This window comes from Amblyomma mixtum, chromosome 2 (assembly GCF_055824585.1).
Source record: "Amblyomma mixtum isolate Tamu chromosome 2, ASM5582458v1, whole genome shotgun sequence".
Lineage (NCBI taxonomy): Eukaryota > Metazoa > Arthropoda > Arachnida > Ixodida > Ixodidae > Amblyomma > Amblyomma mixtum.
The window spans coordinates 115,611,928-115,625,918 of NC_143013.1; the positions used below are offsets into that span (position 1 = coordinate 115,611,928).

At 46.0% G+C, this 13,991-nt stretch overlaps 1 protein-coding gene across 1 annotated transcript in view; it reads right to left on the bottom strand.

The window, feature by feature from the left end:
• Window positions 1-1,413: 1,413 nt before the first annotated feature.
• LOC149360660 (uncharacterized) overlaps window positions 1,414-13,991 on the bottom strand; it is a 72,101-nt gene continuing 59,523 nt past the window's right edge. Inside the window, exons 10-14 of the mRNA XM_089572449.1 lie at window positions 10,099-10,143; window positions 8,175-8,297; window positions 7,369-7,407; window positions 5,820-5,879; window positions 1,414-1,535 (exon numbers count right to left, since the gene is read on the bottom strand). Of these exons, the coding sequence (XP_089428575.1) occupies window positions 1,452-1,535; window positions 5,820-5,879; window positions 7,369-7,407; window positions 8,175-8,297; window positions 10,099-10,143 (351 nt within the window). The 3' untranslated portion in view covers window positions 1,414-1,451. The remainder of the gene's footprint in view (window positions 1,536-5,819; window positions 5,880-7,368; window positions 7,408-8,174; window positions 8,298-10,098; window positions 10,144-13,991) is intronic.

The following is a 13,991-nucleotide window of genomic DNA, read 5'->3' on the forward strand; positions in this document are numbered from 1 at the left end:
CATGCTCCTCCGAATTTACCCAAGGTTACCCAAGCTTACCTGAATTATATAATTGTTATATTATTGTTATCTAATTTAAGTTATACTTACGTTATATAATTTAAGTTATACAATTGTTATATAATTTTACAGAAATATTGCAGGTAATGGTGCATTCTTCTGATATATAGCAAATTCTTTCCTTTATCGTGTTTTCATCAATCGCATCGAAGAGTTAACTCTCCATAGAAAACCAAGGGGGAAAGCTTTTGACGGTATCAAAAGTGTTAATAAGCATATATTCATTGTTTTATTGAGAACTTCCCTAACATGAAAAAATTGCGCTTATAATGAACAGTTTCTCGTTCAAAACCTCTTCTGTCCAGATTTGTTGGGTATGCAACCTTTACATAGTGTTGACTCTAAATTTAGCCGTATCGTTCACCAATCATATGGCCACTGAGTTCGGTGCTAAATTTTCCATAGCCCTGCAGTGAGAGCTCGGACAATGTGATTATATATACAGGGAGTGCACTTTTTAGGCTGTGGCTGCTATTCCTTTGCTGGATACAACACGGACATAGGATTTTTTTTCCTGCACTCGGAGCCTGCATGTTGGTACAAAAAAGGAATCAACCAATATCAAATGGAACCGTTGACTGTTTCCGCAATGCGGCATCGAATTAGCAACCTGTCGAGAGTTTGCCAGCTGCTCGTCTTGTGCTACCAAGGTGAAGCTTTCTTGTATTTTTTATGGTTGTGGTAGTGTTGACGCTTGCAAACAAAAAAAAGCACCTGCCTGAAAACTTCTGCGCCAGTGCCAGTCTTGGAGCAAGTGTTTCTTCAACAAATGCTCTCTATATATAGAATGAATTCATTATTGCGTGCTCTTCCGCAATTTCCGGGCTTGTCACCACCTAAAACATCGGGATTGTTTATTTTAGGTTAAGACTCGCGATGATCGCTAGGGTATTCGCAGAACACAATATTTCGAATAAGCGGTTGTGTGCAGAACTTCGCAGAACAAGACGACAATGTAAAGATAACAGTCGCGAGCGCTGCGTCAATATTGCAGTTCAGCTGATATTACACCATGTTGCCCTTACCCCTGTGGCGGAAAGGCCAAGTTGTTTGACGTGATCGTCAAACATAGGTACGGCATGGCATGGTAAGTGGGGTTTAACGTTCCAAAGAGTCACATGAGCTGTGAAAAGCATGGTTACAATCGATTTACATTACCCGGGTTTCTTTACGCGCACGGACATCGCACAGTGCACGTGCGTTCTTCCACGCAAGCTTTCTTCAAAATGGCGCTGTAGCGTCTGGCGTCCATGGGGTGAGCAGTCGTACCCGATAGACACTAACACAGCGTGACGAATTGAACGTTGCTTTGCTGAGTAATTCTGTTGAACTGCTTTGCACCGAACCATGTGGCTTAAGACGAGATTTTATTGCTCTTCACCACTTCAATATCAGCCTTTCTTCGCACTCTTCCCACCCTGACTGGCCGGCATTGCGGCCGCACGTTGAGCACCGAGGACGTCTTGAAGGCATTTCTGAAAGGCGAACACAAAACGAGTGTCAGAAAACTTTTTGTCGCTGAAGATATCACCAACAACACGAGAGTTAAGGCCCGAATCTTTGCCGAGCTGTTGTTTCCACGCAGGGGCTGGCTCACGGACATGAGAAAGCAAATGCCGCATCCCAAGGAAATTATTTTTGCGATCTTTAAAAGTACCCGCAGATTGACTAACATAGCAAGTGCACCACATCATCCACTTTCAACATGTCCTTTTGTTTTAAGTTTAGAAAGGATGTACAGCCTTTGTCAAAAGTTTGGAGCCCAAGGGGTTTGCTTCTGAGCCTCGCTGTGTGGTTCGTGATGGATATCCAGCGCTCCAAATTTCCTCTGGGTAAGATTTCTGGTTGTGCCTCCTTCAATGAGTAGGACTTCCCAGAATGCTTCAGGAGTCCCACTGCAAGGCTCAGAAGTACACCCCCTGGGCTCTAAACTTTTGACAAAGACTGTGCCTTGTAATAAATCTGGCGCAGTTTGCGCGGACCAAACACTCTGCGTTTGCGAGCACAGCGGATAAATTTTCGAGTGCACTTAAATAAATTGATAAGCTGAGTTATGTCCCACAATGAGAAGCGCATTAACAACCTTTGTAGTTTTCGGTTATACATGAGATATGCAGATTAGAACAGCATAAGGCGCCCGAAGGTGCAATAACTAAAGTCATTAAGCAATGCATATCTGTGCTGAAAAGATTTTTTCCATACACCATACCGAAATCACGAAAGTACTAGCAATGAGCTTAATGGCTTAAAGTTTTGTGCCGTTGCTCTGGACTTTAGAGCGCCAGAGGCTTCATTTTAGCGCTCTTTTAAATCCTCTCTTTGTCTCCCCTCAAACGGTATACTAAGCCGCATTAAACAACGCCTCATTTGCCGGAGACGACATTCAAGCTCTCGAAGGCTAGCTGATGAGATCTTTACATGCTTCAGATTATAAAGCATTTAACTTTTTCGTCATTTCGAAAGGCACTTTAAAGAGAAATGCGACGAAGTTTCAAAGCTGTACTTAAAACGAGGTCAGGGGCACTAAGAATGCATGAGCAGGAACGCAGCATAAAAACAAATTTGGCATTTTCGGAGAGCGTGTGGAAGTATTCGCATGCACTTGCAAAATACGGTCTGCGGCTGCATCTTCACTTTCCTGGAACTAGAACAGAAATTGTACATTGGTTCTTTTTTCAGCAAGTTTTTCCCCTCTTGTAGCGTGAATAGTGACTTTATAGCACCTCTTAATTGAATCAACAGGAACTAGTGACCGCCTTAGTCTGAGAGAAAGCCCAGCGCCAGTGCTTACGCAAGTGAAAAAGCTAAGGCCACAACATTAGAACCAAAATAATTTCGTCGAGTTGCCGTGTAGCTCAGCAATAACATCGTTACTAATCTGTGCGTTTGGATGTGGAAGGGTAGTGCGCTTTAATATTCGTGGTCCAAGTAAATGACCTCTCTGCAGCTGAATAATTTTTTGCCCCTCATAATAAGAAAACGCGATAAAGATAAAAAGACTACGTTTATCCTCTAAAAACGTTGCGTGCTGAATCAGTGCTGTGGTTGTTGCTCACGGGATTCTCAAGGGTAATAAATAAAATTAATTTAAGCGATGTATTAGGCCCCACTTCTAGAAACATCTTCAAGCTCACAATCACTATCATTATTTCAGTGTGAATATAATTTTGGTTTGGTATGCGGAGTAAATAGAAACGAAAGGCGCTTTAGGATTGTTGGCTGGTTTATGCACAAGCGAATGAAGGGTCCGTTACAAGAAATGGTGCTGATGGAATAATCTTTTCTCTGAGCACAAACCAAATAGGCGGGCATAACCTTTACCTTTAAGGCAACTGCGACGATATTCTCTTTATGCTTTCTTCTGTTCCTTGAGTAACCACGCGGTGTTACTATGGTTAGTTTCCTAAAATGCTGCAATGCGCGAAAGTATAGTGGACTTCATCTTCAAGGTGCTTCCCGAGTGATTCATACCTGGGTATCAGATCCAACGAAAGATCGATTATATCATAATCTGAACCGGCTTCAAAGTTTTTTCACAGCTGACTTATGATCACTAAATATGATGCACCATCTTGCTATCAGCCGCTGTATATAAATGTCCTGATTCTATCATTATGTGCAGCTCTTCTGCTGTGAAGCACATCTCAAGCTTAAGTCTATAGAATTTCATTCGCTCAGTCGGAAAAGCATAGAGACCGCAAGGGAAACTATGATGAGCAGACAAGCCATTAGTAACTTTGAGTCTCCTCCCAGTAATTTTTGGTTACTGTTAACAACCTAATTTTCGTAATGACGTAATTTTCGCGTGTTTTGCACATTGCGTAACTCGAGAAACATACGTCACACGATTAACTTGGGCAACAAGACGACTTATGATTTTCCGAGAGAACCCAGCAGGTTGGTCCCATCTGCAGATAGATCCTGCTCATAACAGTGATATTTTTCGGCTGAGAGTAAGCCCTTGTTTAAAAAAAAATGCTCTTCATTTTCCACGACTGGTAGCTCAACGGCAGTTTTAAAAGGTAACTTTCCGAGCCCGTCACCCAAGTTCTTGTTCGTTCTTCTTGTTCGCTCGTTTTCAGCTTCATTGCGTCTTTATGTCCAACTCCTGTCTGTCTTATCCATGCAAACTCTTGAAAACGGCTACGACCACAAAAGCGATCGCAGCGTTCCACAGCTTGTGCGCGTAAGATTTTGTATTCTCCCTCTCGACCAGGTGAGTTTAAGAATTAAATTAATTTTTAAGACCTGGCTGATACTGTACTGCAAAAAAATTTGGAGTCACTTTGGCGACTAAAGTGGTGCAAGGCGAAAGCCTGAGTACAGCATTCTGCACACGAATGTGGTTGTGAATGATGATTCAAGTGCTGCCAGCGAATGACGCGTCCATTGGCTGTCTGCGTGTGTTACTGATGTGTGGTTAAGATGTTAAGCTTCGCCTGTAAGAGTGGAACGCGACAGTGTCTTGCAACGCTGCCAGGGAGTCTACAGAACGCCATCGCCAATTCGGCTGTACGCCTTGCGGGACGGTAAATTTATTTTTTGAGGAAAGGAAATGTATCTCTCTCGCATATCTGGGTGGACACCTGCACCTCGCCGTAAGGGAAAGGGGGAAGATGGGAGTGAACGAAGACGCCGTATTAGCTAGACGCGCCTTTGTTCATTCCAAACCATTCAGCTGGCATTACGGAGTGGCTAGCGTGCTCGTGTCGCACTCCGGAGACCCTGGTTCGATTCCCCAACTCGACCAATTTCGTTCTCGGTTTTGTTGATTTATGCGGTCTAACTAGAAAGGTTAATTAGGCTATTTCATATTTATATTATTGCAATTCTATCCATCGTGTTCTGTCATTCACCTGTCAAATGTTGGAACTGTCTAGGATGTTCGACACAACGTATATGAAACGAGCAACGTCGAACTGAGTGGGTAAGTGTGTGGTGGTGGAGCGAACGCAACCGAGATACCGCAACAGAGATCAGTACCAATCCTTTTTGCCTACTTTGAAGTTCCTCCTGGGCTGAGTTCCACGATATTACGGCACTGTGGTGCATGAGCCTTGCACCTGTCTTTGCAGGTATTGCAGATACTATCAGATACAAAAGTTTGGGGTGCGAGTTCTCCGGAAAACAGTTTTTGCGGCTTCACCCCGCTACTCAGTCGCCTGATATTGTTACCAGAAGAAAAAGCACTTCGGCATATAACACTTTCACATAATATCAGGCGACTAGGTAGCGAAGGAGATCTACATTAAACGTTTTTCCAAGAGCTCGCGTCCCGCAAATTTTTGTCCCAGACAGTACATGGTTCATGCTCATGCATGATACGTTAACCTTGCAGATTTTGGGTAACGGGGAGGAGGGAGGAGGGGGTCAGAACTAAGTAGCCTGCCACATGTGCTTCGCGATATGTGGCGCTGGCGAAAAGTTTCAAACTGAAACAATAGCCAAATTCTTTCAAACTATTGAGCTCGCGAAAAACAAGGTGTATACTGTATGTGTTCCAAAGCAACTTCGAGTATTCCAGCCTGGGCCCCGGTGTTCTTTGTGCTGATGCCATGTTTACGTTGCTCGACATGTAGATGCGAGAGTATTCAGGGAGGAAAGAGAATGAGGATAAAAGTTGCGGCAGCTGGGCAAGATAAGCTAAGCATAAAGCGCAACGCGCTACTTGTGAACAATTTAGTTCGCCGTTCGCTACGCACTCTCAGACACAAGCTTTCGGACATAATTTCGTTAACCTGATTGATCTGAAAACTCACCGTCTTGGCATTGTCGGTGGCCTGCAGCCGTCCCAGGTATCCCGTGTATTCTTTGTAGAGCTGTAAAAAATGGAACAAATGTTGCGTAATTTCTAACGAATCATACTACATGTTACCACACCACTACTGAACTCGTGTGGCTTGGTATGCGTGTGTTCTTGTGTCAGAACAAGTCAGCGGGCGTTGTTAAAGGGCGGTAATTATGTATAAAATTAAAGGAAAAGCTCTATCGCACACTGTTAGTCTTTACCAAAAAAGATACCACGGCAAGTAATCAGGCGTCTCTGCAAAGTGACCCTGCGTTTCGAGGTAGTAATATTCAAAGCAGAGCGAAAAGTGGTGGCAAACTTACCTCGCTTGTTATAGGGGAGAGAGTGGTCGTTAACATCGTGGAACGCGTGCATTCAACTCACTGGGCCCGCGTGTCTAGCATTGCAGGGCTATTCATGCGAAGTAGACAAAGGCGAAGGTGATGCGACTGAGCGTCCTAAAAGAACCTTGCAAAGTTCTCGATAGCCCCACCCACGTGCTTGCTGCAACTCCGTTGCACTATTCAGTACCCGCATAAGTGACTCACATAACCACAAACGGAAATAAAAAGCCGGTATCGTGCAATTTCTGTTCTGTGTATTAAGGGGGGGGGGGGGGGGGGGCATGTCTTCGAGCGTTGTAGCAAGCCTTAAAAAACCCGTACCACTTGTTACGTTTCCTTGGAAAGAGAATGCGCTCTGATATAATAGCTTTATACCCAAATCTCCCGCTTCGCGCCGAGGGCCACAATCTCACCCAGACTTTTAGGAAATAGACGTTGATCATTATTTCCTGCCTACTCCTTTGTCAAAAGGTAATCACGATGCCCTGAAGCTGTAGCAAAAAGGGTATTTTCATTATGAAAGACGTACAACCGCGCAAACCCGTGTTACAGGTCCGTGAATCAGATGAATTTGCATTAAGAGCAACACGGTAACACATGACTGAATGCGCACATTATTAGTTCCACGTTGTATAACGGATCTTTTACTTTATCGTCCAGACTCTATGGAGTAGTGAGAACGAAGGAAAATTTTTGGAGGCAGATCATGTATATGTTTAGCAGGGTTGTTCTAAAAGTATCTGCTGCTTCCGGCAACAACATTCGAAAAATTTACCCCTAAATCAGTCGGCCTGGGGTTACACTTTCTGCTATGTGTGCAACTATCATCGCTGCACCTGATGCTGGCGCCGTGTACCGCTTTGAGCGAAAGAAACTGGGTGGCGCATTTTTTCTACAAGAGTCTCCAGCCAGCGAGCCCGGAACATAACAAGGCTGCCAACTTACACGCTTGAGCTCTCAGGCACAAATGTAACGTGAGCAGGATTTCGTGTTTCCTAGTTTTCCTATTTTCCTATTTCGTGTTTCCTATCACGCAGATCACAGTAAAGCTCGGTGCACAGGATTTTTTTGAGTAGCTGGGCAATCAATTGCCCCAACAGCCACAGTGGCGTTTTTTTATATATACTACTGCATTTGCAACTTCCAGCACGATTGAACGTTAGCAATTTTCGTTACCGGATGTGCGGCCTCCTTCTTGCTGTAGCAGGCGTCCACCTGTAAAAGAAAGTATTAAGCATATTCATCGGCGTTGAATGCTCGCGTTAATTGGGGTTTTGCCATCGCACGTATGCTTGCTGTCGCGCGCGCATCATTCGGCATTTCAGACGCAAGCAGAGGATGGAAAAGGTGTGAAAGGAAAAGTGTCAGCCGCCTTCAATGAGAAGCCATGCTCAAACATAATGCAAAGTGTTGGTATTTGAGACCCCTGCCTCTGCATGTTAGTTTACGTAATGCAACTGCAGCACTTCGGCTGATTTAGGCTGGGCGTGATGACCCAGATTCTATTCCAGAATAAAACTGACAATTGCGGTGTTTCCGTGAAAGTGAATACTCGTTTCGAAAAAGCAGTTGCGAAAAAACAGAACGATAAATCCTAGAACCAATTGAAATCAAGGCGTAGACACTCAATGCTTCAGCAACAGCTCGGTCTCGTTTACTGCAAGAAAACAGAATTTCATGCACGGGACATAGTTTGGGACATGGGAGATATCGGCACTTGCAATGCCAATTGTTTTTTCTTGTTTTTTTTGGCCGAGTGTTTGTTGCTTACGACATTGTTTGCCCTGCTCTGTTGTGACAATTTTCACCGAGTAAAATTAGGTTGTGTTTCTAGCGTCTTGTGTGCTCCTCCTTCTTGTGAATGTGTCCTTTTCTGATGGTTTCTTTTTCGTAATCATGCACAAATTGGTCCAACAACCTACGCTTGTTCAACATTATGCCAACACGTGCTGCTGAGATGCCAAATACCACATGATGCTTACCGCGGCCTCAACCTTGCCAGCATCGACGGTGGTGTAGACCTCGGAGGCGCACTGCGGACACTTGCGAGGAGCTCGCCCGTGGCTGGTGCAGTACACGTCCACAGGACCACCTGGTCCTGTAGGCTGCCGGCGACACAGTGGAACAAGGAAGAAAATTATGGTGAAGAAAATTACATCCTGAGTAACGCCCATACGCAGAACGTGCCACCCCGATTTTGGCTAGAAGCAATAAAAATAGTGAATGACCAACGCTGCCCTTAATCCCGATCGACTCAACTACGAGCTACCACGCGTATGGCAGATCCGCAAGGTGCGAACCAAGCCCCCCCCCCCCCCCCCCCCCCCCGACCCAAATCGTACCCCAATGTTCTTGGAGACCTGGTTCTTCTCACCGAATGTGGGGTCCGGGCAAAATTGGTTCTTTACGCCCGCTGCTTTTCGCCTTAAATGCAGTTAGCTCGAACATCAGTTTCTTAAATAAAGTTTGATTCGCACTCTGCCTGCACAGCACATCACGAAGTGTCGTCCGCAGTGAAGCCAACAGCGCTTGTGAGCAGAGTGATTATTTTTTATTATTACATCGCTTATGAAACCGGTGCAAACGATGTACCTTTTTTCCGGCTAGGAAATGGTTACGCCACTTACACGCTGCATGTGCATGTGCATGTTCACAAGAAGTCTTCAACACAAAGTGCAATGTACACAATTTTTTTCTAATTTTAATTTCTGCACACGTGAGTTCACAGGATTCAGCTGCATCTTTCAGGTTTCACATAGCACCTTCCTGAAAACGTGGCTGTTTCTATGTGTAGTCAATGACTGTTTTCGTAGCTGTGTTCAGAATGGGCTGTGTGGTAGATAAACAGCGCTTAACTGAGCAGTGTTTTAATGTTATTTTTACAAAGAAAACGCATGTTTTGTGGCGGACACGTGAAATTCCAAGTGAATAATAAGAAGCACCTCAGCAAGTCCTACATGTTACATTAGAAAAACTGACGGTCTAGTTAGTGTTGCATCGTTTTCAGCAATCGGTAGCAGCTAAACGATGCAACGCCAACTGGCCCGATAACTTCTATTCTCAGCCCTTGTGTGTTGGTGTCTTCTTATGCTCAGTACTCGTGCTGCTACGCGCGCTGAAAACAATAATACATTACAGAAGCTGTAGGCTCAGAAATAGGTGTTACGAACTACTTCGGCATCAAACGCACGGGACACATCGAGTTACCGCACAACCACATATTCATAAGCGATTAAACCGATTTTTACACGGGTTGTGGAAGTCATGTGCACTAACTGCAGCGAGAAGTGTACCTTATGCACACACTCCTGACTCGTTCGTGCCTGGATTACCACCTTCCTAAACTTTTTATTGTCTCTACTAAGATTCAACACCTCTGTACTGTATTGTGTAGTTGACCGACCATCAACAATCCACTTGACAAACCTTTTTCAAGGTTTAGGGGATCTTAGCTTTCAAGACGACAGACTTACAACCAGTATATAAATTTTCAGAACTTCAACATTTCTAGTTCGCTACATAATAGCTGTCTAGGCTGCTTCCCTACAGGACCACAAATGATTGTTAGTATAAACAACTAAATCCATCAAAAGCAGCCCCAACTTCAACATTTGCTTCAGGTGCCTTAGTGAAGACACTGCAGTTGCAGCTCTAGTGAAGTTGCGTGCACAAGGGGTGACATGTGGGAGAATAGAGAAAAGCAAGGGGATGAACTTCTTTTGGTAACTTTCCAACGCAGTGTGTCAAACTGGCGTTGAAAACAGCCTATTAAAGAAGCGAAGCTCATGAACGGAGCAACTCAATACAGCACAGCTCAGAGTACAGTGACTTTTGTCTAATATTGAGATTTAAGCACCTGTAAGAGTTTTTTAATAAATATAATTAATGTAAAGTATCAATACTCACCCCGTCCACTATGGTGTCCTCTTCGTGCTCCGCACAAGAGAGATACTGAAATACAGAAGGCGTAAAGTGTAACGCTGTTAGATTTCCTATCACTCGTACTCGTGAATACAGCAGGGAAGTTAAGAAATTCTGTCAAGATCTTGAAATACTAACTACTTGTCTCCTCACGTCTACACTTTTGAGGTAAAAACTCTTGCGGTCAAACTAATTACGCTAATAAAGATTATTTGAACGCAGGAAAATTCTAAATTACGCTCCTCGGCTGCAGGAAAGCCACAGATTTCTGGTTTATGGTTTATGGGGTTTAGCATTCCAAAATGAGTCAGGCTATGAGGGAAGCCGTAGTGGAGGGCTTGTGATAATTTCGACCACTTGGGGTTCTTTAAAGTGCACTGACATCGTGCATTACACAGGCTTCTAGCATCTCGCCTACATCTAGATGGGACCGCCGTAGCTGGGATCGAACTCGTGTCTTTCGGGTCAGCAGCCGAGGACCACAACTACTGAACCGCCGCAGCACATCACTAAAGAAAAGTCCAGAAACTCTAATCTGACTAAAGAGGGACCTAACCACCCCTGACTAAAATAGTTCGTCGTGTCGGGTGGTCAGGGGGGGGGGGGGGGGGGAGCAACGGCCGGCGAGGTAGGTTTGGGTCTAGCAGGCTGGGGCATAGCCGGAAGACGCGGGCCAGGAACCCGCAGCCGATGTAAGGATGCAGACACAAGGCTCCGAAGAATAATGACCAGGAGGATGAGAGTTTGGTGGTACCCTGCAAGCTCCACCAAATGTTACGTGGCGGCCAGCCGAACAATGAGGTGCGATGAACGCTGTACAAAAGATGATTTAATGGCCGCTGGCCTACCATGAGTGCATGGAGGAAAAAAAACTAGGAGAGAGTGCGCTCAGCCTCTGCAAGCCATCCTCCTCTGACGCCGCTGCCGAGGGCCCTTTTGCGCACTGGCTATTGGGAAATGGGCCCTCCACAGTTACCAGACTGCCAACCAACGGTGTTTTTTAGTGAACGTCCGTGCTCCGATGTAGCGCAGAAGCGCAGCGCCTGTGTTGCAGCTGTGCTTTAGTGATGTGCTGCGCCGGAATGCGTACCGAGCTCGAGGCTGTCTGAAGGCTCCGCGTCTCAACACTTCTGTTGATTACTCTCGAGTTTTTGGGTGCACTGTAGAAAACTGCAGGTAAACTTTTCATGAAAGGGTGCGGCCGCGACCTCGATCGTCACTGTTCAACTGTGGTTCATAAAGAGAATGGAGAGGAATTCCGTTCGTCGTTATACACACATACGGAGCGTTTATCTCAGCGCATGCTATAAGCGGAGAACTCGAGAGTAGGCGAAGAAAACGAGCCTCTAAAAAAGTGCGCAATGGCTTCCAGAGCGCTCGCGGCGGACGGACTTGTTTAACGAGCGCTCCGGCGCGCTGCGCAAGATTCTGTTCCTCGGGCAGGCGGACTTCGGCCCGCCCATGGGCCCGCCGTTCTCCGCTGTTCTCGAGGCACACGTCGCGCCGAATACGCTCGCGCACATACGCGGTTCCGACGTGAAATGCAGCAGTGAAGTATTTCTCTCTCTCGCTGTCGAGAGAGGGTGCCGGCGGTTTTACGTCTGCCCCTGCGCGGGGTCTCCCGGCCACTGCGCACAATCACTTACAAAAAGAAGTAAACTGTATGTACTACATAGCCGCGCGCACGTAGTGTCCTGTCTCGACTAATCGCGCGCGCGGTACACTGCACTAGCGGGAAGTCAAGCCCGCCTGCTCGATGAACGCATAGAGGCTCACCATTGTTCTGTCACGGGTGCGCGCACTGACGCGCGGCCACAGGAGCGCTTCACGACTGTCCGGTATGATTCCCAGCGCCCTGTAGGCCGCGAGCATCTCGCGACGCGGCACTGCAGAAGCGGCACAGCGAAGGAGCATGTGGTCTCCACTGCGTCGCAGTCATCGCACGCGTCGCTCGGGGGTGGTGGCCGCTGCGGCGAGCGAGCAGTTTGCCCTCACCACGGAGCCGTCAGTGAACACAAGCAGATGGTCACACAGTTGCTCGTAGAGCGAGAGAGCGAAACCGAAACGGAAATCCGGCTAAGAGCTACCGCTGCCTTGTCACGTGAGGGCCTATTTCCCATGATTCTTTCCATTATATTTTTATGACTAGGCTTCAAGACTGTGACGTCATGCTCCCTCCTAGTTTTTTTTTCCTCCATGCATGAGTGCTCCAACCCGCGCCACTCCCAGCTTCGTCGTCTTCGTCACATTCTCAAGCTTACGGTTTCACTGCGCGTCTCAACCTCACCGTCACTGACATGCTCCTCATGTTCGTCTCACCTGCCCACCACGGCTGGAACGTAGGCCCCATATCGGCCGACCTCTCCACCTTTCCCTCATTAAAATTCCTTTCTCTCTAGGCCCCATATGTTACATTTGCCTACATTTCCTCCCGTCCCGCCACTGCCTGCTTCGTCTTCTTCGTCACACTATTTTGTATTCATTAATGCACTAAAAATATGCAGTAAATAGGTTTATGAGATTTCATGTTAGGTATTTCAAATATAGGGTTAAAATTCGTCAAAAATACTTCACTTAAAGCATGCTTCGAGCACGCTTCAAATACATAAAAATATATATGCGATTTTAGCATCTTCTCACTATATTCAGAGTGTACTTTCATAAATACGAAATTAATTTGTCCGAAATAGAGTTCAATTCCGAAAAAAAGTCTTCTAAATACTTCTAACTGACTTAGAACAGCCTAGTGCTCGAAATCACGTTTCAGGGGATCGCATTTCCATGTTGGCAATTTATTAATAGCGTACTTTTGTATTATGAATTTTATTCGCCCAAAGTATGCTTAAATTCTAACATATGGGTGGCCCTCGTAAGCACATCTGGAGCACACTTCAAGGTGTCGTACACTCTAAACAGAAAAGAGCAAAAAAGAGAGTAAGCTGTCCTCTTATGCCCTTTATAAAAGGGTGTGCGCTAGAGGACTTTACTCCCTTTTTACTCCCATATAGGTGTATTCTTGTTATTAGTGTAGAATAATCGAGTGTCGGAGAATCGCAATAGAATATTGGAAATGTGCCAACACTCATAATCATCATCAGCCTGACTACGCCCACTGCAGGGTAAATGCCTCTCCCATGTCTCTCCAATTAAGCCTGTCCTTCGCCAGTTGCGGCCACCGTATTCCCGCAAATTTCTTAATCTCATCCGACCATCTAACTTTCCGCCGCCCCCTGCTATGCTTGCCTTCTCTTGCAATCCACTCCGTTACCCTTAATTAAGGACCAGCGGTTATCTTGCCTTCGCATCACATGCCCTGCGCAAGCCCACTTTTTCCTCTTGATTTCGACTAGGATGTCATTAACCCGCGTCTGTTCTCTCACCCACTCCGGCCGCTTCCGATCTCCTAACGTTACACCTATCATTTTTCTTTCCATAGCTCGCTGCGTTGTCCTTAACTTAAGCTGAACCCTCTTTGGTAGCCTCCACGTTTCTGCTCTATAGGTGAGTACCGGTAAGATGCAGCGGTTGTATACTTTTCTCTTGTAGTGTGTGGGATAACTTTAAAGCTATATGGGTTCGCTATTATTTTTAACAACAGTGAAGAGACAACTACATTCTTTTAGGAGAACAAAACAGGATTATATTGTGAACTGAAATAGATAGTACGTCCGAAGTAGACGGAATACAGTGAGCTTCTCCCTGGGCGGTTGGGCCGAGCACTCGACGCTTGGCCGCTGGCTTCCCCCTTTCCCTCTTATGGTCGGCGACTCGACCCTTGGAAGCAGTGTTCTTTCCCGGTTGGGGTCGGCGCGCAAGCCTCTTCAGCTCCGGGCCCCCCTGGGGTGGAGCCGCGGCCTTACAATTTATGGCCGCGCCTG